At 41.4% G+C, this 24,680-nt stretch overlaps 3 protein-coding genes across 3 annotated transcripts; 2 read left to right on the top strand and 1 right to left on the bottom strand.

Moving 5' to 3' along the window:
- Positions 1 to 1,010: 1,010 nt before the first annotated feature.
- Positions 1,011 to 8,212, bottom strand: dnajb11 (DnaJ heat shock protein family (Hsp40) member B11). The gene is made up of 10 exons (XM_044131111.1): positions 8,017 to 8,212; positions 7,453 to 7,609; positions 6,075 to 6,172; positions 4,756 to 4,888; positions 4,481 to 4,623; positions 3,684 to 3,766; positions 3,548 to 3,605; positions 3,357 to 3,468; positions 3,120 to 3,279; positions 1,011 to 1,945 (listed from the first exon to the last, which is right to left on the bottom strand). The coding sequence occupies exons 1-10, from the start codon at positions 8,088 to 8,090 to the stop codon at positions 1,881 to 1,883; spliced, it is 1,083 nt and encodes a 360-aa protein (XP_043987046.1). The 5' UTR covers positions 8,091 to 8,212; the 3' UTR covers positions 1,011 to 1,880.
- Positions 8,213 to 9,684: 1,472 nt separating this feature from the next.
- Positions 9,685 to 19,540, top strand: tbccd1 (TBCC domain containing 1). The gene is made up of 9 exons (XM_044131110.1): positions 9,685 to 9,922; positions 12,242 to 12,306; positions 12,387 to 12,653; positions 12,748 to 12,906; positions 13,038 to 13,154; positions 14,149 to 14,398; positions 14,493 to 14,679; positions 15,167 to 15,697; positions 16,842 to 19,540. The coding sequence occupies exons 2-9, from the start codon at positions 12,244 to 12,246 to the stop codon at positions 17,032 to 17,034; spliced, it is 1,767 nt and encodes a 588-aa protein (XP_043987045.1). The 5' UTR covers positions 9,685 to 9,922; positions 12,242 to 12,243; the 3' UTR covers positions 17,035 to 19,540.
- Positions 19,541 to 21,192: 1,652 nt separating this feature from the next.
- On the top strand, positions 21,193 to 22,508 carry LOC122839500 (gamma-crystallin S-like). Its single transcript, XM_044131109.1, has 3 exons — positions 21,193 to 21,270; positions 21,490 to 21,732; positions 22,131 to 22,508. The coding sequence occupies exons 1-3, from the start codon at positions 21,262 to 21,264 to the stop codon at positions 22,401 to 22,403; spliced, it is 525 nt and encodes a 174-aa protein (XP_043987044.1). The 5' UTR covers positions 21,193 to 21,261; the 3' UTR covers positions 22,404 to 22,508.
- Positions 22,509 to 24,680: the final 2,172 nt, after the last annotated feature.

Here is a 24,680-nt window from a genome sequence, read left to right as displayed (position 1 = left end):
TTTCAGTACTTTTGTCAGTTTCAATTTATTTCAGTGACCATTATGGGCTCTTTGTTTATTAATTTTGTCAACAAATTCGGCCCACTTTTAAGAAAGTGGGACGAATTTATACAGAGCTTTCTCAGTCATACTGACCACGCAAAGTACTTTACAACAGTAACAAACGCATTCAAGCACAGACTGGTAGGCAACTTGGGGTTAAGGGTCAAATCACTGTGTCAGGAAGAAGCTGTAATTGAACCCACAACCGTCCGATCACAAGATAACTCTTGTAGAGATGATGGAGCGTTTTTTCGGACAATGTACAGCTGGCTCCTCCAGAGCTCTCACAGGAGATAAAACGTTGTATCGTGTTGAGTCCATAACTCTTCTGTAAAATCACCAACTATAATTTCCCCAAAACGCCGCATAGACAGTCGCTCCCAAGAATAAGGGGCTTGTCTCCCCGACGCCTGAAAAGGACGCCGACGTCTCCTCTGATTGGCTGACAAAGTGCCATGGCTGAATTATGAATATTTTATGCAATTGTTTTCACCCGTCACTTCCATCATTTTGAATGACTTATCGCGCGAGCAGGCTTATTCACATCATTTTATTTTAATTTCTTATTCAATGGAAACACTGCAATTACGAAATTGCATTTTATCAACATTAGCAGAAAAAGGTTTTTGTGCACATTTGTGGTGAAAATGCAGCTACTAAACTTGCATGTCCGTTCTAGATTTGTCAGCTCCTTGCAAATCAACCCATTTTAGATCTGCGTGTGAACCAAATGACATTCAGATCCGACCAGTCCTCCTGATGTGCTCATGGTTTTACTGTCAGTAGGAATGTAGACACCGTAACAGAGCAAAAACCTCAAGTTCTGCTTTAGAAACAGCAGCTTTCAAAGTCCAACAAGACCTGAGGACTAAACTGCAGATAGTGGTTTGTACAGACGTAGTGACGTTAGTGTGCCATTTTAATGACTCTGGTACCATCTAGTGGTATATTTGTGGCATGACATGTAATCAAATTTGTATAAATCTTTATTTATATTTTAAGTAAAGAACATCATCTCATTGTACACGTAAAAACAGCCAAATAGTTTATATTAAAACCTTATTACTCTCGAAATTTGGACAGGGAGACATGTTGCAGTCACATTAAAAAGAGAAGATCCTGTTGAAAATCCTGATTGGAGGCCAGAGTGTCTGACTCATCAGTGAGGGAGAAGAACGGAAAAAAAAATCTGAAAATGTCTGAGATGGCTAAGAAAAATCAGTAAACTATCAGGTCTGAAGAGGCAAAGTAAACTGTGCTCACTGTATATTTGAAGAGATCAACTCTTGCCACAGTAAACCTCGGAGGATGACACTTCTCCCTTCAGGAGGAAAAGGCAAACAACATAAATTAGGAAAACTACTGGAAAATCTAACAGGTTTTGTTCCTCCCCACTGAACTGAGATTAAGAGCAGAGCAAATTCACTCAACACGTGGTGCTGTTGAGTTTGGATCAACTAGATAAGGTCCAAGTAGAGCTACTTCAGGTGTGTGACTTCAGCTCAGCATCTCCCCCTGCAGGAGGAGTCATGATACTTCAAATAAAGGTCTTCCCAGGTTTTATGTTTCAGAACTTTAGAAATTATTACAGTAGACTTTGTAGGGGCAAAAAAAGTTCAAACTTTGAATCTGATTGTGTATTTAAATAAAAACACTTTTGCTGCTCCTCACAAGATGATTTTAAAAATAAAAACTAACAAGATTCAACCGTCCTGAGAACATTCTGGAAATCATAAATACATCATGACAGGATCCCTGGAGCACACTCCTGTTGACTTGAACAAGTGTATTCTTGTGGTTGTAGTAAAGAATCAGTCCTGGCTGTCTCTCCCAGCAGTTTAGTATCCCTGTAGTCCGTTGTAAACCTTCTGTACAGATCCCTGCTTCAAGATACTCCGGATACCTGGAACAACACATACATTGAGGAACTATTAGAGTCACGGAAGAGTCAAGTGGCTTCACCCGATGGCAGATGTAGTACAAGAGTTGCAGTAAAAATATCATTTAACAAATAACTTTAAAAAAAACAAAAGTTCAACAGGCTCTTCTCTGCCTTTTATTACAACAGATGAATATATCATCTGCAAACATAATGATCCATGGTGACTCCAGCAGACAAGAGGTTCAAAGCTGATTGATGTATTCTCACTGTGACCTTAAACCGTTACCCAGAATCATAAAACAAATATCAGACCAATAAAATGAATTTTAATGTATAAATGTGGACTTTCTGAAAAGTATGTCTGTATTTTGACATTGTTGGCTAAGTTGTACCAGCCCCCATTTTAGAACCTATGTTGCTGCCATGATAGGCTGAAGATTGGTGGTCCTTGTTTGGCTAGGCTACTCTAGGCTAGGCCAGCAGCCTTTTCTGGCTTTCGTCTAGTATGAGTCTGACAAAAATCCACGCACTGAGTACTTTAACAAAGCTTCCATGCCCTCCATTGTTGTGTTGTTTGTAAAGATCAGTTTATGTTATTTTTCAGATTCTGGGTGCGTCTGACTATATGACAACCCCACCCAGTTGAGCCGTTAGTCATTTGTAATGGAAACCACTGAGTGCCAATGCAGGCTATCAGTCTGTGAACGCACTAAGATGTAATGGAAGCCCAGGTTGCCAATGGGAGTGGCCATTTGCATGGTTGGGTCTGGTGTCTCATCTTTCATTTGATAATACTTCATAAATTCACTGCTGATTGGCCAGTTCAGCTGGCCAATCAGCAGTGATGTCATGGTTATTAAAGCTAGTATTGGTGGTTTTGGCAATGGGGACTCCAGCTGAAGTCGATTCCAATCGTTGCTTTACAATCCTTGAGGCTGTTGCTGTAGCTCGTGCACTTCTTTTCTACCCCTAAACTTTCCATTAAAATCTCTTAACAGCCAGCTGGTTTAGCAGTGACCTTTTGCATCAGCTCAGTCTATAAAGTCTTGTGATTATGTACAACATAACATTTCTGAAGTCCTTTTTTGTTGCTCTTAGGGAACACTGCAATTTTTTGAAAAACTGAATTACCACAAATAAACATTTAAAATGTGTCACTCAACAGGCACAACAAGCTTCAGCTCTGTCTTCTCACCATCTTTCTGCTGATCATCAAGTTGTGTCTGAGGAAACTCCACGTCAAACGTGATGATGAGGGAACCTCGGATATTGATGTTGTCAAAGTTCGGCAGACCCTCTCCTTTCTTCCACATTCGAGCTCCGGGTTTAGTGATCTTGTCTCTCACTATGTGGACCTGATAAGAGATGCATTCAGTTCAACTCCTACTTTCTCCACCAACTTCAAACAGTGTAAGTTCTAAAAAAGAAGGACCTTGTGCCCGTCCAAATGGACGATGTCCATCTCGAAACCGACCAGAGCCTCAACCAGAGAGATAGTGACGTTAGTGTAAAGGTCGTCTCCTCTGCGTTCAAACACCGGATGTCTGAAAGAGAAAAGCAAGTCAGAAATCAGCTCCCTACACGCTCATCTCATATCCATCAGTAATGAAAGATGCTTCATACTTCAGCACTTTGATGCGGAATCGCAGATCTCCAGGCTCACCGTCGATGTGAGGTTCACCTGACGTCACAGATAAAACATGAGGAACGAATGATAACGCATGAACTAATGACTCTGGTTAAGCTTTGTGAGGATCACCTTCTCCAATGAAGGGATATTCCATCTCGTCTCTCACCCCCTGTTCAATCTCCACCTCCAGGGTTCTCTCCTCGTTCACCAGCCTGAGGGGAGAAAAGGTCATGTTAGAGAGGAGCTTACTCTGACTCACTTAACAGTCAATTCAAGAACTAACAGAGAGAGTTCCACTTTATGATAAAGTGATTGGCAGCAATTGGTTGCTTATTCAACCAATTGCTGCCAATCAGGCAGGACGCACAAGCAATAACTAGCGGTGCTCCAACTACAGCTTTCTGTCCGATCACCAATGTTTGAAAAGCCTGGCCTGCCGATACTGATTTTGGTCAACACAATAACATAAAAAGTAGCTAACTAAAAATGCTAAGTTAACTAGACTGGGGTGACCATTGTTAACTGCAGGTGCAGACATAATCTGGTGGACGGGTTGGTCAGTCCCACCAGAGCTAATGGACACAGTGGTTGATTTCCATACCTTTGGATCCAGCAGGGTGATCAATTTGATCAGATTCGGTGTCTTTTTCGGACATGCACAAGTATTTAACTCCAGTTCTTCAGGGCACCACAGTTACAAGGCCTCTAGCTCCATTTGAAAGTACAGTGATGACCAGGTGTTTTGACAGTGATGCAAATTCAGCATTTTGTAAATGTAATCAACTCCAAGCACTAACTTGATAACAGAGGATCACAAATAGTCAGGTTTTGTTCCAGAACTTGAGATCCAGATCAACAAAAAAAATAAGCTGCATCATAAGTTCAGCCTGAATGACTCCACCCCTCTTTAATGATGAGGGACTCACTTGACGTTCGGACACTCGTCGCACACCATCTCCTGAGTCATCTGGAAGCGGCCTGGTCCGAGCTGCGTCGTCCTCATTTCCTGTCTGCAGTTGCACTTCCTTTTACCAGGAGCTTCTTTAGCTACAGGCTTATTCCGCACAACCTGGCAACAAAACAGTTTCACAAGGAATCAAAAATAAAACAAAATTACAGCAGAAAACTCCATGTTGTTCTACAGACGGTATGAAAGGTAATTCTGGAGTTATTAATTCAAAAAGGAAGAGGTTTTCCATACCTCCACAAAGTTTCCAGAGTAAACCTCTTCCAGCGTGACCTCAAGGTCAAGGACTATGTCATTTCCTCTGGGGATGTTCCTGTCCTGCTGCTGCCGATTTCCTCCAAACATGAAGCCGAAATCGCCAAAGAAGCTTTGAGGGCAAAGACGGTGAGGAGAAACAGTCAGTGGAGTTTGTCTGGGAAATCTAAACACTAATAAACCATCATCAACATTTCCCAGCAGATCAGTAAGGTCTCTGATTAAATGCTCCCTCTGAATCTTTTCATTGGCGAAGTTCTCCATCAGAGACAAAGCGCTCCTCAGTTAGCGGCTCACCTTCATGCAGCTACTTATATACATGTGATTGTCTACACACCTTGATCACCTTAAAAATAATTAAACCTGTTTGGAGTTAATCTGCTGATCCCACCCAGTTTTCTTTTTTAGTGAGAATGAAATTACCCCATAGATGCTTTTCTTGCGCTTCGGTGCAGACCAACATGTTACATTCTTATGAGACAAAAACTGAGGAAAAGTACTATTTACATTTGAGTGAAGTTTTCACATCCTTTTATTTTTATTTTCTTTAGTTTGTGTGCGTGTTAGGTTATTGTCTGAGGATAAATGTAGTTCAGTTTGATCATTTACATTTCAACTATAAAATATTAAAATCATGAAAAAACTTCAGGTTTGATGCTTCTTGGTTTAAATACACTGAATGGAGTCAGATTTCAGTGTATTTAGTTGAGTTTTGAGGCTTTGTAGTTTGTTATTAAAAAGGTTGCGTGGCTGCCGCACATTTTCACACCAGGTCAAACGTTTGCACAAACTTTCACGCCACGTTCGTTTTGTTACATGTCAACTTGTGCGTAAAATATGGCGCCGCACATATTTTGTGCACACGCATTTATACACGAGGCCCCAGAGCTGAATATGGGATTCATCCGTTTGAACAGATCTGGACTGAGAGCCTCCAGACCATCTGAGCCAGATAACATTTATTCAGGTTTAAATGTCAAACCAATTGAAATATAGAACTGGTTCCATTTCCATCTCCTGCTCAAAGACCACATCAGGGAAGTTTAAGAAAATATCTTCTCGTTAATGGTCTGATTTATTGTGAGACTCGATTAAAACGTAAAACTTTTCAGTCTCTTTGTTTGAGGCAGATCTACTGCCTTTTACCCCCAAACTAACCAGATCCTTGGAACAACAGAACTAGTACATTAGCAAGACTAATATGAGAGGCTTTTGGAACATTACTTTTGACTGAAACAGTTCTTTATGTTGATAATAAAAAATAATCCAATGATTTCTAAAAGGACCACAGAACCAACCTGGAGAAGATGTCATTATGAGAACTGTGATGACCTTCCTTGAGTCCATCTTCTCCGTACATGTCATACTGTTTCCTTTTCTCCTCATCAGACAGAACCTGGATACAAAACAGCCAATCAACTTCAAGGTAAACACATACACAGTGTCAGGCACCGGTATTCAGAACCATTTCACATTTTAAGGTTAACATAAAATTGTTAGATAATTTGTAAATAAATAGATTGTTGAAGTTGGATGAATGATCTGATATTAATATCTGTACAGTAGGGGTGCACAGATTTATCGGCCAGCCAATTTATTGGTGCTGATTTCCTTAATTTTGGGAGATCGGTGATCGGCCGATTTTTACATGTGAAGCCGATCTTATCCACTGATGTTATCAACCTCGGAAAAGGTCTAGAAATTTTTTATTTTATTTTTTTAAATCAACAACCGTGCTTTTCTTTTCACCCGTGAGAGAGGTTTGACTGACAAACTGCCTGACCAGGTCATGTCTGCACATTTACAGTTAACAATAGTCACCCCATTGTTGCTAATTGAGCAACTTTCTTGACATATTAAGCAACATTTCAGACAAAAACATGATATAGGCCAAAATCGGAATGGTAAGTTAGGCTTTTTAAAAGATCAGTAATAAGCAATCGGCCACAATACTGCAATTGGTGCACCCATACTATTCAGTCTAATTCTATGTCTTACTGTGAGCAGTGTTATGCTTTAGTATTTATTTTGCATTATATTTAGAATCCCAAATTGCACTTTGTGAACCATTTGAAAGGTTTATTGCAGTTTGTGCATCATGCAGTATGTATAGGCGGCATCAACTACATAAAGTATTGTGCTGAGAGTAAAGTAAAAAAAAAAAATCGTGTCGGATTTTAAAGCTTTATTTCTAGCAAAACGCGCTTACAGTAAAATCCAAATATATTAATGAAATCTGATTTCCAAGCCCACAAATCTTAACAGCACTTGTGATTCTTACGAATACTTAAGATATGCTAATCAAAAGTCAGCAATAAGGTAATGTGAACATTTGAGATGGAAACACCTGCAGCGGTTAATAAAATCCACTCCCAGTCATCCACGTCTGACTTTTCCTGTCGCCAGCTGTGCTATGCTACAGCCAATGAGCTGCAGCCACACGGTGTAGTCGGCCAATCACAGAGCTTTGATAGTTTATAATAGTAATGAAATAGCAAGCGCACAAAAGACTTTAATAACAAAGCCATTTGGCACTTCTTGTACAATTTTGTTCTATATTGCATTTCATTTGACTTTAGAAACATTCCTGCTGTTGAGCAACTATGCTGTAAGGAGGAAGTGTGTATTGGGCCTCATTCATCTATAACTGGTACAAAACAATGGTTTTATGCTCACCTCGTAAGCTGCTCCCAGATCTGCGAATTTGTCCTGTGCTTTGGGGTCGTCGGGGTTCCTGTCGGGGTGTAACTGTAGAGCCAACTTTCTGTAGGCCTTCTTTATATCCCTGATGGTTGCTGTCTTACTCACCCCCAGGATCTTATAGAAATCTCGACTACATCAAAGAGGGAGAGGGAAGAATGGGGACATGTTCATTATTCCATGGACAGAAACACACCGAGCTCTGTTGCTAATGTTGGTAGCTTCCCAGTCAGTGAAGCAGTGGTCTGCTAGCTAAAGTCTCAGAGGAGACAGCCACCGGTATTATGTTCAGGCTCCCTCCGTGAGACTGCTAGCTCCATGCTAACTAAGCTAACTAAACCAAAACATGACCGCTAATACCAGCTCGTTGGGGTTCAACGAAACAACAAAACGCCTGTTGGAGGTTCTATTCAGAATATCAGCCTGCTCTCCTCCACACATGGAGAGCCCCTGGTAGACCAATCACAGCTAAACATGTGTACCTGCTGGCGGTGCCGTTTCACCGTTGGGTCCCCGCTTCTGCGAACGACACCGTCTTACCTGGCAAGTACTGCCGTGGCGATATAAAGCAGCAGGCAGCACGCATTCCAGATGTTAATCCCTTTCTTAGCCATAGATCCCCGGAGTCACGAAGGAGAAGATACAGAAGGTACCAGCCGGCTTTTGAAGCTCAGATCCCGCAGCCACTCACAAGCCTTCTTCCTCCTGTCAGAGAGAACCCTCCCACCGCAGCGTGTCCAGAAACTCCGCCCACACTTAAAGAAGCTCCAGCCGCAGGGACCATGAGTCGAGGTTACTTTTTCTGATGAGAGCCAAAAGTGACACAATGCAATAAATCAATAACATCTGGATATAACTGGAAATTTATATGCGCAAAATAATTAATGTGTTACTTATAATTATTGAAATGTTAAAATAATTTCTAAAACCTGTATTCATTGTATATTAAACCTGACAATTAAAAGTCAGTCACCAAACACGGGTTTCCAACACTTTGTGTGTAGTTATAATTTTTCACTGCTGATATAATAGGATGGATACGGAAGAGGATTAGGGCCACCGAAAAAATAATAATAATAATTCTGACTTTAAAGTCAGAATTCTGAGATTAAACTCAGAATTCTTTTTTTTTTCGGTGGCCCTAATCCTCTTCCGTAGATGGAAGCTGGCTGATAGCAGGGCACAAAAAATTAAGACTTCCTTAAAAAATGAGAGTGCAGGCTTTCTATGGCAGGTTGCTGGATAAAACTAATTTCTAGTTCTTTATTTTTGGTGGCTCAATTATACGATCACACATAACAATCATTGACAATTTGAAAACATTTGCTTTGTTTACCAAAGTTACGAGGGAGGGAACCAAATATTTTAGCTACCTGAAATAATCTGCCCCCCTCTATAATAAGGGAGCTAATAATTTTCCACAAACTCTTTAACTGTGCTTATTCCTCTCTTCCTGAACAACAAATCCTGTAAATAAGGCAACATTTGCTATTTTTTTTGCCAAAGTTACTTGGGGGGGACTACTTATTTTATCTACCTAAAATAATTTGTTTCCCCTGAAACTGGGAAGAAATACTTTTTTCACAAACTATGCATATTCCCCTCTTCATCATCAACAAATCCTGTAAGTTTGATTTTCACAAGACCTGACAAAGGCTTGGGAAGACACTGGTTCATATGTGTCTTGTTCTCATGTTTAGCCACATCAGAACCACTGACATTAATTTCAAATTAACATAACCCTGGACTTTTTCAGTTCTAAAAGTTAGCAAATAAACAGTCAGTTTATTTTTCCTGATGAAAAATAAACAGCAGGATTGTTTATTTATATGTTACAAAAATACAATTTATTTAATAATGTGCATAGTTCATTTAATCCATTCATACAGTCAAAAGTAAATTTGAGTCAATTTTACTTGATACAGTCAATTTACAGTCAATTTACTTGTGACTGTATGAATGGATACAACCATATGTAGATATGGTTAAGTGACAAAAGTTGGAAAAAGACCGATTCTCTTGGTGACTAAACAAAACCAACACAAAACGGTGTAAGAAGAGTTCCACACAAGACCTCGTTTATTTATTTATTTAAAAATTCTGTTAGCTGCCGATTAAACTGAAAGTTACAACCTTGACATGATTATATGAGTTGTTTTATCGAGAAATCGATCAGAAATTGGTCGGACCAGCCTCTGGCTGCGGCGCGCGCTACCCTGCTGAGCTACTGCAAAGTGCTGCGCACGCTCCCGCGAGCTGCGCGCGACGCTTGTCGGGAAGGGAGGCGCCAAAGAGGAAGAATATTCAATTTTACTGTGTGTGAATGAAAACAATCCGTGACAAGTATACTCGGAACATCAGCGTTCGTCTAATGAAACCGTGACCCAGCAGTTTATCCTCCCGAGGAACGGAACACATCGTTTCCTGCGTGGGATAAAGTTCGGAGGTAAGACCGCTCCTAGCTGTTAGCCAGCTGTAGCTAACATCGGATTGCAGCTGAACTTTAGTCAAGTTTACTTTTTGGAAAACAAGTTGACTGTCCTTTGTTATTGCGTCGCGAAAATGTTTTATGGTTTATTTCAGTTACTTTCTACTGTGGTGCGGCTGAAGAAAGCTGCTCGGGTCAGGTCGCCCTTCGAAGAGATGAAATGTCAGGTGTGGATGACACCAGCAGTTGTCATGGGAGCAAAGCTGGGGAGACATCTATGTTATGTTCCACATCCAATTCCACCGTCAGTGTTCAGACTTCAGGCACAAATAAGTGTTACTGCTTTTAGACGAAGCTCAAAATCTTTGAGCAACATCATGATGAGGATCATGTTCAGAATAAACAACTTGTTCAACTGGAATAAGTAGGTGTGCCTAATCTGCAGGTTTTAGCTGTTGCTTCATTCCAAAAAACATTGCTATGGTGCAGATATAGAATGTAGCTGTGTTTATGCAGTTAAATCAGCAGCTATTGAGGATATATTTAAAGAAATATATTGTTAGTAGGTTAAATAAGAGTTACAAACTGATATGTTCTTGTGAACACTGTCGTGATAAATAAATCTGAGCTTTTTATTTTACAACAAAATATCTAGAAAGTTGAAATTCAGCTGTCAGAAAATAATTTTCTTCCATCTAAGTGAAGCAACTTTCTCCACATGGCGTATTCTCAAGCTGTATACTGAACTTTTATGGCTTATACCACTCTGTTTTCTTGTCCCTCTATAAAGGCCTGATTTGTGGAGTGCACAAGTAAATGTTCTCTGACATTGTTCTCCAAGTAGAACATTTCTGAAACCAATCAGCTGCTTTGAATTTTCAATTCAGTTTATTTTCACAGCATCAGTTCACAACAGATATTGTCTCAGACTAAAAATAACTCAGAGGGATTACTTTAAAAGGGGAAGAATTGCATATAAACACTAAAATGTTTTGATTTCTGCGATTTAAAAAAATCTGATAGGAATGGGTGAAAGTTTTACCAGGGCACTTTATGGCACTACTAGTGTGATATAAGTGACAATAAGAACTATTTATTACTTATTTTAGGTAACAGTATAGCTGTGATTGCATGGTACAGCAATCAGAGCTGCACAAACACAAATACTGCTCTTAAAATAACACTCATTTATTTGTTATGCACTTCTTTAGGGCGCCAGTCTGAAAAAGAAGTCTGATATGTATCACTAAACTGCACACAGTAACTACATTTAATTATATTTTCAAATTTATTGATACACCTTTGTTAACAAACAATGGAGAAAATAGTTAAACTAATAATCCGAACAATAAGGACAGTTTTGTTGTTTGTTTAAACATCAATTGGAATTTATTGTGTCAATGATGAATCAAAATTCTCATAAGAAATTCAAGATATTAAACAATACAATAAATGACCAACCTTATATTCAAAGTCCTTTAAAAAATTCCTTCATCTAGCTTTACAGTTATGGCTTATTTTTTTTATTTACCACATAAAATCCCAATAAGTATCATATCATCCAAATATCTTCAATGAGATGTTGTGGATGATGATTTCAATTGTGTGATTCTGATCTGTGAGCTGGTAGCAGTAGGTAAATATGTTTCCATCCAGTTGTCATGCAGATTTTGAGTGAACTTTTAAAATGGTGCAAAAAAGATAATGAGATACAATTAGATGCATTTCCCTCTACTGGTTTGGAGCGCATCAACCAGGCCGCACAAAGCATGATTTTGTCAGATGTTGACTCTGTGAATGCACAAAGGCTGCAAACCAGCATGAACCACACATCTCAGAAAAATGGAGAGACTCCTCCACTCAGAGCTGGAGGGTGGGACTTAGAAATATTTGGGAGTTTCATGCCTATATTAAGGCACAGAGCTAGCAGTGTATGAGAGCAGTCCACCACTGCCCTCCCATCTTGGAGCACCTGTGGCCGGCCACTCCATGCTGACAGTTCTCTCCTACGTGCTAAAGGTTGGAACTGTGATTCACCAGTTCATAACTTATTTTGCAAAAGTGTTTCCATCTTCTTTTTAACACTCTTACTCTTTTTTGGAAAAGCCGAAAACCACTTAAAGCCAATGTTAAAAGCTTTATTGTAAAATTAAGTAAGTTATTTTGAATTGGTATATTTCTATTTACCTTTTCTATTGTGATAGTCCAAAATGCACAGAAAAAAATCATTGATGGAAACATGGGTACTCCCCCTCTTTAAATCTGTATTGATTTATTTCTCTTTCATTCTGTGTATGACTTCTGTGCATCATGTGAAAACTTTTCCTCTCCTCTCAGACATGGAGGCGGACAGTGTGAGCATATGGCCACGCATGGAGCCCTTCTTACTGGGCGCACTGCAGGTGAATGCACTGACAGCCAGTTGAATGCTTGATGTCACATGTAGACGTGTAAAATGACCCAGAGTGTGGTTCATTTTCAGGTGGCTCCCACCTCCAAGCTCAGCCTGCACTACCTCCGGAAGATGGCAATCTATGTCCAAACTCGGGAAGGCTGCTTTCCTGTCCTGGGCTGGTCCATGTGGCGGCACATCGCCTGTGGAAAGCTGCAGCTTCCAGAAGATCTGGCATGGCTCTACTTTGAGACATTCGACCTGCTTTTGGGTCACACTCCAGAGGAAAGGCTGGAGCGGGCAGAGTGCATGTCCCAGTGCTCCTCCAAAAGCGAGTTGGATCAGCAAAGAAGTAAGGTAAGAGGACACCAGTGGTGGAGAGCGGTAATACCAATTATTGTTTCTCATGCAACCCGGGGTTGATGCTGAGCCGTTGTGTCTTTGTCCCCAGTTGTCAGTGGATACGCTTCAGTTCCTCCTCTTCCTCTACATCCAGCAGCTGAACCGCGTGTCTCTGCGGACGTCTCTGATCGGTGAGGAGTGGCCCAGTCACCGAGCTCGCTCCCCCTCTCCATCGGAGCGAGAGACCAAGGCCAGCTCTCAGAACAAGGTGACGGACACTAAAGACAGGACCGACCTGACTGAATGTAGCATGTTTATGTCCTGAAACTGGAAGCACAGGTCCTATCACCATCTCCTGGTTCTTTGATCTGTTGCTTATAGCCTTTCTTTGTTTGGCAGAATTGGGACGATCAGGCTCATCTGTTGTTTGTTCAGAACCACTTGGCAGATTTTTTGGAGCTGGTGGTAGAACCGGGGCAGTTGTCTCAGTCGGGACAGGCCCAAAGAGACTCCCAGGTGAGTCTATGCTATCTCACTAAGAAGACTTGAAGTTGCAAAGGAACGATCGACATCATGTTAAATCCCATAAATTGGGAATGGGATGTCACTCATGTTCATGTGTGTTTGAATTCAGAAAAGAGAATTATTTTTGACAATGTACAGCTCTTGGCTTTGCATATTGTTTGTATGCCTGTAACCTGGATGCTGTGTTGATATTTAGCAACTTTTTTTGGTTTCTTGGTGCACAAGAAACCTGCTGTTTCAGGTCATCAAATAAACCCACTAAACATTATAAAGTCTTACTGATGCCAAGTTTAAAGGGGCAGTATCATGTGTTTTCCAGGTACATGGTGCCATTCTATAGCACAATCAAGTACGATAACTATGTTAATTTCAGCTGTTAGAAAAAATACTGTATATCAAAAATGACTTAAAAGAAAATTTAGTCTCTAATTTAATGGCTTAAAATTGGGCCTCTGTCTCTTTAAAACCTCCTGCTCTTCCTGAAACTCCACCTTCAGGGAGTCATCACAACATGGTTCCTCTGTTAATCCTTTAAGAATGGTTTTACCAGAATTTCACTGAGAAGTGGCTCCTATAATGAGCTCAGCAGATGTGCAGTACCACCAGGTGTTTGCTAATTGGTGCTGGCTAGTCTGAAGGAGCTGAGTGGGAGCGGGCTGCTCTGTGAGGCGGAAGCTCCAAGGAGGAGCTGTGTCTTGAAGGTGGGGCTAGGTTCAAGCAGGCGTTTTGCAGCTGAATGGTTGCCATGGGAGATTGAAGGGTTTTTCAAACATGCATGGAAGAATTAAAGCAACACTCCAGGTATGTTTCTGATGAGGGAATGACATCATAACATGATGTAAAACTCAAAAAAGTGGATTTTATGCGATACTGCCCCTTTAAAGCCCACAGATGTTCTTCTTTAACAGGTTTTCTGAGCAGATGTGTTTTGAATTTCTATGCCGTAGAAAGATTTAAAGCATTGCAGTTACCCTTCTGTCATCAGATCTCCCTGGAAGCCGTGCGGAGTTTAGGCCTCCTCCTGGAGGGCTCGGTTGGCCATGGAAAAGGCATCCAGCCCATCCACAAGCTGTTGACCAAAGGGCCCCTCCAAACACAGTCTGGCTACTCCATCTTGAGCCGTTCCTTCCCTCTGCACAAACTCCTCTCATGTCTCCAACAAAACCTCACCCTCAACCCCTTTGGGATGACCGCCTGCCTCCGCTCAGGGAAGAAACTAGCCTGGGCCCAGCAAGGTGTCACTGAGTCTTCTGGCATTCAGACTCCTTCAGCCTCCAATCTGCCTTCCTGGAAGTGTTTGACTCCCTGCCTGTTGTCTTTTCATTCCAGTGGAAGGAGCCATGAAAAGAGCTAAGATAGCCCGCAACACCCACATGGCCCCACCCGGCAGCAAGATGGTGCTGATGTCCCAGGTCGTCAGACAGACTCTGGCTAAAACATCCGACAAGCTGACCGGTGCCAACATCAAGATCCACAGATGTTCTGATGCCTTTATATATCTCTTATCTCCTCTCAGGTGTGGCCAGCTTCTCTTAATGCTGGGAGTGCATTTGGCAGTGGCACTGATTTGTGTTAATGTAACGCCAGCAGTATGAACGTTCTCCGTCTCACATTAGTACTTGCAGTCAAAATCAATAAAATGGAATATGGATTTGCTCACTTGATAGATTTAAAGCAACTCTTGACCTTTAAAATAACCTTTAAACAGGTAACATATTTTTATTAGGATTCTAATAAAAATATAATTAGAAGGATTCAGATTTTTTAAGCTAGCTTTAACTTTGTTTGAATCAAATACAACATGGTGCATGTTGGTGCATGTATCCCACATATTACTAAGCTTGTTTTCCTCCCCTTAGTAATATGCTTAAATTCAGTGGGTCGTCTCGTCCTATCTCTATTTTGAATTTAGATGTTATCTGTGAGGGAAACGCTGTCAGTCAGCTCATATCATTCTCAGGGAACATGAACTCACCATGTTATGTTTTTGTTGCGTTCTTTAGATCCGTCAGTGTGGACAAATGCCGTGACAGCACAGTGGTTCTGGGTCCAGTCCAGACCAGCGTCCACATCCACAGCTGTCAGAATGTACGTGTGGTGTGTGTCGCCGGCAGGGTGGTGATCGGCGCCTCCTCGCGCTGCACCATCCACGCCCTGACCCCCACCTGCCCGCTGCTCTTGCCTGGAAACTCTGAGATAACCCTGGGTCCCTTCCACATTTTCTACCCCTCCCTGGAGGACCACATGGCCAGTGTGGGTCTCGCTGTGGTCCCCAATGCCTGGGATCAGCCCTTGGTTCTGGGAACCGAGGGCCTCGCCAGCCCCCCACTCAGCTCGGCCTCCAGCTCGGACGGCACCTGCTACCGCCTGCTGCCTCCCTCCGAGTTTCACACGCTGGCTGTGCCTTTCCAGATGGAGGGCGACACATGCGAGGTGCCTGGCGGCCTGCCCCCGGCCTACCAGGCAGCACTGAGGGAAAAGCAGAAAAGGATACAGAACTGGCAGAAAACAGTGATGGAGGCCCGACTGAACAAGTGGGTATTAAGAAAAGCCTGGCAGCGCTCCATGCTTGGTGGATTGATTATTAAAGTGCAGTATGCAACTTTTATTAACAGTAAGCTTTTTTCTTTTTTTTTTTTTTTTTTACATATTTGTTAAAACTGTCACTATGTTGTCGCAGTACGTTATGAGACAGATGATCTGTGAAAAGATCAAGCTCCTCAGCCTTTCCCCTGTGGTCCTGCTGTCATCTACAGAAATACACCGAAACAACCAATCAGAGTCAGGAGGAGGGTTTTAATGCTGTAATCAGTCCTTCCAAGTACTGCTCACATCCTCCCCCTTTTTCTTGGCTACTCTACAGTTCATTACCCACAACAGATCTTACCATAAATGCTAAGGTGAGTTAGCATAGCCAACAACGATGGCAGATAAACGGCTCTCCTGTAGTTTCCATTTAGCACCATGTACACAAGGTTGATTGACAACGCCCAACCCCTCCTTCTGGTTCTGCTTGGCTGTTTTCAACCGTTTGTTTCTGCAGATGGCAGTAAGAGCACTGGAAGGAGGTAGAAGAGATTATCTGTTCATATTATACTGTGAGATGGTGACAGTTGTAACAAATATTTAAAAAACACATTGTTTATACAAACCGGCATACTGCAACTTTAAGCTGTTTACAGTGCTATGCAAAAATATTCATTTCCCTTTAACATTGTCACATTACAGCCACAAACCGCAATGCATTTTATTTGTAGTTTATGTGAGAGAATAACTCATGGTAATTCATGAGTGTAGCAACTTTATTTAGCATTATCGGAGTAAAAGGACTCCAGCCTTTTCATTATTTCATTTCAAAATGTTCCTTCCATTTTATCATTCTATGCTACTTTCTCTTCATTTGGGTAAAATTCCAAAAAAGGTGATCAATGTTGTCATGTGAAAACTTTTAAGGAGTATGAATACTTTAGCAGTGCACTGAAAACCAGGGAGGAGTTTGATGGAAAATGTCTCCCAAAGATCAATGTGGATTTGATCTATTGGCTTCTGCACTGTCTGACGCAGACACACTGGTGAACCCGTGGCAGGGAGGGGGGCAGATGGAGGGGAAATCTCTCAGCAGCCTCTAAAACTCTTTCTTGACTTATTGAAGCCTTTTCTCCTGATGTGTGTCTGTAGGGAGCAGAAGCAGCAGTTTCAGGAGTTGGTGGAGTTGAAGTTCCATGAGTGGCTTTTGGAAACTGGCCACCGACAGGAACTGGACAGTCTGATCCCAAGCCTGGCCAACTCTCAGAAGAACTCCGACGGAGCGGCGACAGACTCCAGCCGAGTTAAAGATGCTAAACCCATCCAGACGACTGCTGCTTATTGAGCTTGTGACTCGCTGTTGTGTAGGAGTTAGGTTTCTGACCTGATCCGGAACACCTCACAGGCAGACTGCATCCTGTGAGCCAAGTGACGGGTTCTGGTTGGGGCAGTTGCTGCGCTGCAGGTTCAGGTGTGACCTGTTTTCAGGCTCAAAATAGGCAGCTGAGTCCTCTACATGAAAGAGCAGGCAAAGAAGGAGATCGGCATGTTGTAGAGCAACATAGCAACAGGTTGCTGTTCTTGGAACAACACTCGACAAAATGCACAAATATGACAAGATTTCAAGATTTAACTTTTAGAGAAAAACGACTCCTTTAGTTTGGTTAAAGGATGGCTTAAATTAGTTAAAGTAGAACAAGAGTCCATCCACAAGAGTTGTGAGTTTTTTTTTGGTTTTCATTTTTTACCCAGGTGAAACCAGTTGACCAAGAAAAATCCTAAGAATCAGTTTCCTTTTCCACCCCAAGGCATTATCATTGTCTTTCCAGTACTGTTCATAGTTTAAACCTTCATAAGCATCCACATTCTTTGCCTACATTCAAAGAATAGTAGTCATTTATGGAAGCTTGTTTTAACTTCCACTGTAACTTACAAGGTAAACATGAGGCATATTAACTGTTACTGGCCGAACTGTGAGGTTCAGTTCTTCCAGTACTTCCTGCCTTGTGTCACACAGAGAGTACTCTGAACAGAAGTGCAGTGCAGAATATTCCGAGAACTGCTTATAGAAACTAAAGTGAGCAGCAGTAAACCAGGAAGAAGCTCTGGTGGAGTCTTTATGTCGAGTTCTGTTTATGTCTGCGGCCAGAACTTGGATCTGGAATATACGCCACGACCCGTTCATGTAGAAGGTGGAAAACCAGTCGGGTCTTCTAATCACCAAACCCAAAACACCGGGAGTTGATCGGTATCCATCACTATGGGAGTCTTGCAGTTTGATAATCCTGTGAAAATACAAGTTTTGTAGTACAAACAGAAAAATCAAAAAGAAAGATTGCCTAAAGATAATTCACCTTAATTTAAGTAAAAAAAAAAAAAAAAAGCAACAAATGTTCTTAATACTACCAAAATTCTAAGATATTGATACTTTTAATATAGATCTCTATGCAATGTATTATTGATAAGTTTAATACTTGTGTGTAGAATATTGTAGTATTTCTTATTTTGCTCTTTATAGAATTAAACTGGTCAAGCAAGCAGTTTGAGGCCTTAAATTTTAAAAGCTCTACCTGGATCCCAGGATCCTTTCCATGCCTGTTAATCAGGACCACATTAAGGTGAAAGTGCTTCAGATTAACTCAGATGGGCAGAAATAAACGTATTTTAAACCTTTGGAAGCCATGTTGAATTTTAAAATTTGATTGGTGAGAATCAGATTTTCCCCTTGGAAATCCAACTGTTTGTTGTTGCTTCTTCAAAATTCCCAGCTTTTATTTTGAAACATCCACCTTTTCACACACAATGCCAATGGATCTGGTTCATCTTTCTTTGGTTCTTTTCTATTATTTCTTTTTGTATTTCAGTGCCACCCAGGTTCTGTGTCTTGAGTTACCCTCAGCCAGGTTGGGCAGATGCTGATCTGCAGCCAGATGGATGAAAGTGTTGAGATAAAAAAAAGACTTGGTGTGTGTGGTGCTGCACTGTGATCCTCCTGGCAGCCTCTTTGTCCTTTTTTTCTGTTTCAGTGTGGATTTATCCTGTTCTTACAGCAGGAACAACCTGCTGGGCTGACATGTGCCAAGTAACAAGCATGCTACAAACACAATTATTTCACATGTGTGAATATTTGTGAACATTAGCTGTTGGATTATTTTTCATAAACCCTCCGTTAGAAGATGTATTACCTCAAAGTGTTTCTCACTAGCTTATTTGCACTCACCTCACTTGCTTCCAGCGTATTTACAGTTGATGTGTAACAGGCACATTGCTCACAGAGAGCTCACTGCAAAAACACTAAATCAAGTATTTTTGGTCTAGTTCAAACATCTTACTACACTCGAAATGAGACACTGTTTTACAAGTAACTTTTCAGTAAGACAAAGGAGCTTGTTTTAACTCAATTCCTTAATGTTGATGAAAAAGTACTAGTTCCATTTGCAGATTATTTTATTTATAATGACTTTTTTCTCCCTTGTTATAAGTCAAATAATCTGCCAGTGGAACTACAACTTTTTCATCAACATGAAGGAATTATTGACTTAAAACAAAGCTCCCACATCTTACTGAAAATTTACATCTCTTATTTCTAGTGTCTAAGATATTTGCACTAGAAACCAGACCAAGAATACTTGGTAAGATTTAGTGTTTTTGCAGTGCTGCTGCTGCTGCTTTGTGTTGATGAGGGAAGTTACTGTAAAACACTATGTATTTGAAGATGTGTACACTGAAAAAAAAGGCCTTACCGCTGATGTCTGCTACCTAAATGTCCCTGCTGCTGTAGCTGCTCTGTAATAAGTACAGGACATTTCATGATCAAGTGGAAACTAATAAAAGGTTTGCCAGAACTACAATGCCCGCTCTGCTCTGCTGAACCATAATGATCCTAATGCTGGATTATTATTCCTGGAAGTACTAATGTGTTTTTTTTTTTTTTTTTTTTCAATTTTATTCAAAAATACCTTTATTTATCCCAAAGGAAAATGAAATGTTGTTGTCACTCTTTTCATCCATGTATGTTCAAAGTTTGTGGTTGGTGATTCTGTGGGGAGGAAGGATCTCCAGCAGCAGTCAGTCTTGCCTGAAGACTCCTCTGACTAAACACACTGTTGTTGTATGACAGTCTGATGACTGTCCTGACATGCTAACAGCTCAACATTTCAGCAGCAGAGATGATATTCCACAGTAACATGTCCTGGATAACACCATCAGATGTTGGCATGCTCTGCTAATCCAGGTCATTTGGTCTTGCCACTCCTCTTTAAATTACTGCCTGGCTAGAAATGTTGGAGTGGGGATGTGATCCTTCTCATCAGAAGTAATGAAGGAGAATGAACTTCCTCGTCCCTTTTAATTGATTCACTTGGTACAGCACATAGGGTATGGGATATCACGCCCCACATGTGTGTTGTGTCAAGTGAATCGACTGAATAGTTATATGCATAACATTACATTTCTTTTACATCATATTTGATATACAGCTCTGGAAAAAAATTGAAGAAACCACTTCATTCCACCAAATATTGATCTCTTCCTGAGTTAAAACATCAACGTTGTCTCTAAATGAATATGAACTTATGTTCTTTGCATTATTTGAGGTCTGAAAGCACTGCATCTTTTTAGTTATTTTGACCATTTATTTTTTCTGCAAATAAATAAAACGTTTTTGCTTGGAATTTCAGACATGTTCTCAGTAATTCATAGCATAAAAGAGCAATGATAATTTTAAGTGGTTTAGGTTTCCAGAGCTGTATATATTGCATTTATTTAATAAGTGAAGGTAACACGTTGAAGTCAGTGACAGTTCCTTTTGGGAGATATTTTGATCTCACTCTTTATTCATGGCAGTTCTTCTGTAGAAATAAGTCAACATCCACACTCTTGGACAAGAAGAAACCCATGAATTAAATCATGGTAGCTCTCACCTTGTCTTCTTCCACAAAATATTTCTCTGGCCAGAGTTGGAGGGAGCTAAGAACAGGTCAATCAAAGCTGAAAGAGACTCGGCTCTAAAGTCTTCAGAATTATGTACTACTTTGTCCTGGTTTACCACATAATATTCTACTAAAATACAATGACATTTGTGCTACAATGTGAATCACTTTCACTCCCTTACCTGCTGAGTAACATTTTGTCTAGATGCCCCTGGATTGCACTTCTTTGTTTTTAATGACCACAATTTCTGTAAAAATTAGAATAGACCAGAATGGCTTTACATAACCAGTGGATGGATGAATGTGGATGAATCCAAAGAGTGGAGCTGAGTTATGAGCTGGCAGGCTCTCACCATGTGCTAGTGGGCTTTGGACCCAGCCGGTGGACGTGCACCATTATGCCGTAATCCTTCCATGCTTTTCTGGAAAAACTGAATAGCACTAGAATCACTGACTCAATTTTTGGATCTCATTTTCATGACAAAGCAATTGTTCCCCTTGTACTAACACTGTTGCTGTTTATAAATGTGAGCGAGTGTTGGGGTATAAAAAGCAGAACCTGAAAGGCCAGTCGACACGAGACCTCAGGGGATCCACCATCGCTCAGCATCACCAAGCCGGTCCCAAACAATATACCCAAAATGGGCAGGGTGAGTTAGCATGAGGCTCAGGGTGTCTGCTCCAAACTTCTCTTGGCTCTGGACTGTGAAAGAGTTTTTTTGGGAGGGATATTCCAGTTATGGTTAAGTCTACAGAACCATGTCTCTGTAGCTTTTTAGGTAGACCTACATCTGTTCTGGTAATCCATACTGTTTTCTAAGAGGACCTACACATTGGAGAAGTCTCACACACTAAATGTTTTCCTCCAGATTATCTTCTACGAGGACAAGAACTTTCAGGGTCGTCGTTATGAGTGTGACAGTGACTGCTCAGATTTCCACACATACCTGAGCCGCTGCAACTCCATCCGAGTGGAGAGTGGGGCCTGGGTGGTGTACGAGAGGCCCAACTACATGGGCTACCAATACGTCCTGACCAGAGGGGAGTACCCGGAGTACCAGCGCTGGATGGGACTCAATGACCGCCTCAGCTCCTGCAAGATAGTCCATTTTGTAAGTCAGTCTGTTCTGGACCTATACTAACTGGGTTTTTGGACCACAAAGTCTGCAGTGCGGGGTAAAATATTAGAGTTCATGGAGTACCACTTATGCAATCAGTGCCTGCAGGGCTCAGTCAATAACCAATAAAGGATGTGTTCCCGGTGTGACCCTTAGTCTGCAGTGTCTCTCATCTAAAAATCAAAGTTGTGAGCTGACGCTGCTATTTCATGGTTGTGCTCAAATGATGTAACCTGAAATTCTGCTTGGTGGACATTTCATCTGCCCATCAAGTCTCCTTTATCTTTTATTCTTACATCCCTCTTCCCCTTACTCTATTCATCCCTAACGCCTTTTCCCTTTAAACCCCCGTTTGTGTCGCTCTATCTCCTCATGTTCCCCTCTGCTTCCAGACCAGTGGGACCCTGTACAAGATGCAGCTTTATGAGAAGGCAGACTTCGGCGGCCAGGCCGTGGAGGCCACCGAGGACTGCCCCTCACTCCTGGAGAAGTTCCGCTGGAGAGAGGTCAACTCCTGCAAGGTCTTTGATGGCTGGTGGGTTTTCTACGAGCGTCAAAACTACACCGGACGCCAGTACTTCCTGGAGAAGGGAGAGTACCGTAAGCCCGGTGACTGGGGTGCCGTCAGTCCTTTGGTGCAGTCTTTCAGACGCTTCACAGAATGATTAAAACTCAATCCCAATTGTTCCAAGTACCATAAATGAGGTAAATCAAAGGCATTAACTGCTGTAAAGTGGTTATGTCATACTTCCAACAAGCTGTGGTTTTGAACTGAGGTCTTATAAATAAAACTATTAACAAAATCACTTGTCTTTGTAGTTTTCATATGAGCTGTTAAAGTCATAAATCCAAGTACGAGATTAGAAATGTTATTATTGCTGTTTCTTTAAAAAATGATTAGTGAGTGATAGTGGCTCATAAACAGTGGTTCATTCTGTCTATATTTAAAAATCAGATAAGTCTCAAATGCTCACTGTCATTACTTTACGAACCCAATGTGCCCTAGTGGTATGCTTACTTTATAGAAACTAATTAGAGATAAAAAGTGCATTCATTAGCATAATTTCAATTAAACTAAACCACTAACAGAAACCTAACAGAAACTCTGAAAAGCAAACTCAGATGAGAAAGGTTGAGACAGACTAAGGTGGAAACAGCAACGGTTTATTCATCTCTGGAACAGAGGGGAAGCAGCTACAAGCACAGGAAACGTCCCTGCTGTGATCTGTGTGACGAGTTTTTCTGCTGCATGGACACTGAAAGAACACCTCCGTGTTCACACTGGAGAGACAATTCCTCTGTGAGGTGTATGGAAAGAGCTTCAGGCATCTGAAAAGTCTGACGCGTCATCAACTTATCCACACACAGGAGAAGCCTTATGTCTGTAGGCACTCCAACAGGGAGTTTAAATTCTCAGGAGATTTGAAATGTCATCACAGAATCCACACAGGAGAGAAGCCTTATGTAGCAGAGAGAAAGGTGTGTATGTATGTATATGTGAATTTTACTCAAAATAATAGTATGCATTTGTAATGGGACTTTTGATCCATTTGTTTGGAACCACCTGGTGGTGTGGTGGGTGGCTGCGTGCGGCGGGTCCTTCAGGCGCTCTCGTGGCTTCCCCCACTGGAATTCTGGGGAGTGCTGGTGGAGGTAGGTGAGAGAGAGGCAGCGCTATGCTACTTTGTTTTTGCTTGGGGTCATATTTTTCTGGTTCAACAGTTAACGAGATACTGTAGGATCATTTAGCATTTATAAATATAATTTATAAAGTTTTCTCATGGTTGGGCTGGAAAAATGTGACCCTATGAGTGAGAGCTGTGCTAGTTGGTGTTCGTGGCTGACCACTCAGTCACAACACTAACTGTGTCTTTTGTTTTTTAGCTGTTGGACCACTTCCTTGCAGTCAGTCACATTGTGAGAGTTTCATTTTGTATCCCACTAGGTGACAACAACCAAGCAAGCAAGGCTACACTGGTGCTGTGACAAGGGAGAAGGGTTACACTTACAGCTGCAGCATGTTTGAAAAACGTTTGTCGTTTAGATTCTTTTAAAGTACCACCAATATGTCCACACAGGACAGTGTGGACATATTGGTGGTACTTTAAAAGAATCCTTACAGCTGTGAGAAGTATGGAAAGAGTTATTCTGCTGGATGGACATTGGCCACACTGGAGAGTGAAGTGGAGATCATAGAGGCTGTGGTCAGAGCTATTAGCCCAGGTTTACCCCTCTGTGATATGCTATTGCACATCTGTGTACAATATTAAAGGGACATTACAAGGAAGACAGCTCCCACTGACCTGTATCATCGTCTAATTAACATTACACAGGATAGTAATGAGTCTCCACTAAATTGTTTGATTGATGTCATCAGCCAAATTAAATTCTTGTTTAGAGCAATAGTTAAAAGAAAGATTGCTCTTCTGCATCTAGAGAACCTGGTTCAGAAGAGGATTATGGCCCAGAACTGCAGATGTCAGGGGGCTCTTGAGGCAGTGGCGAAAACTGTACATCAGCGATGATGGGATCTTATACAGAAAAGCAAGAAATAAGTCTCAGCTAGTTTTGCCATAAGAACATCATCCCTTAGGGTTTCAAGAATTACACAAAGAGAGGGGTCATCTGGGGTTCGAAATGACTCTGATTCTGATTCCAGACAGGTTTCATTGGGTCAGAAAGCAGCAGGACACAGAACATTGTGTGACCCAAGTGTGTGAGTGTCTAAAGTCAAAACGACCACAGAGAGCAGCCAGAGCACCACTGATGCCCATTGTGACAACATGTCCATTAGAACTGGTTTCAGTTGATTTTCTGCATCTAGAGGCCTGTAAGCAAGGTTATGAGTATATTCTGGATCACTTATAATGGATCACTACACTCGCTTTGCACAGGCCTAGCCCACAAAAAAACAAATCAGCAAAAACAGTTGTGGAAAAGCT

This window comes from Gambusia affinis, linkage group LG11, assembly GCF_019740435.1.
Source record: "Gambusia affinis linkage group LG11, SWU_Gaff_1.0, whole genome shotgun sequence".
In the NCBI taxonomy this organism is placed as follows: domain Eukaryota; kingdom Metazoa; phylum Chordata; class Actinopteri; order Cyprinodontiformes; family Poeciliidae; genus Gambusia; species Gambusia affinis.
This window is presented reverse-complemented; position numbering and strand designations above follow the sequence as displayed.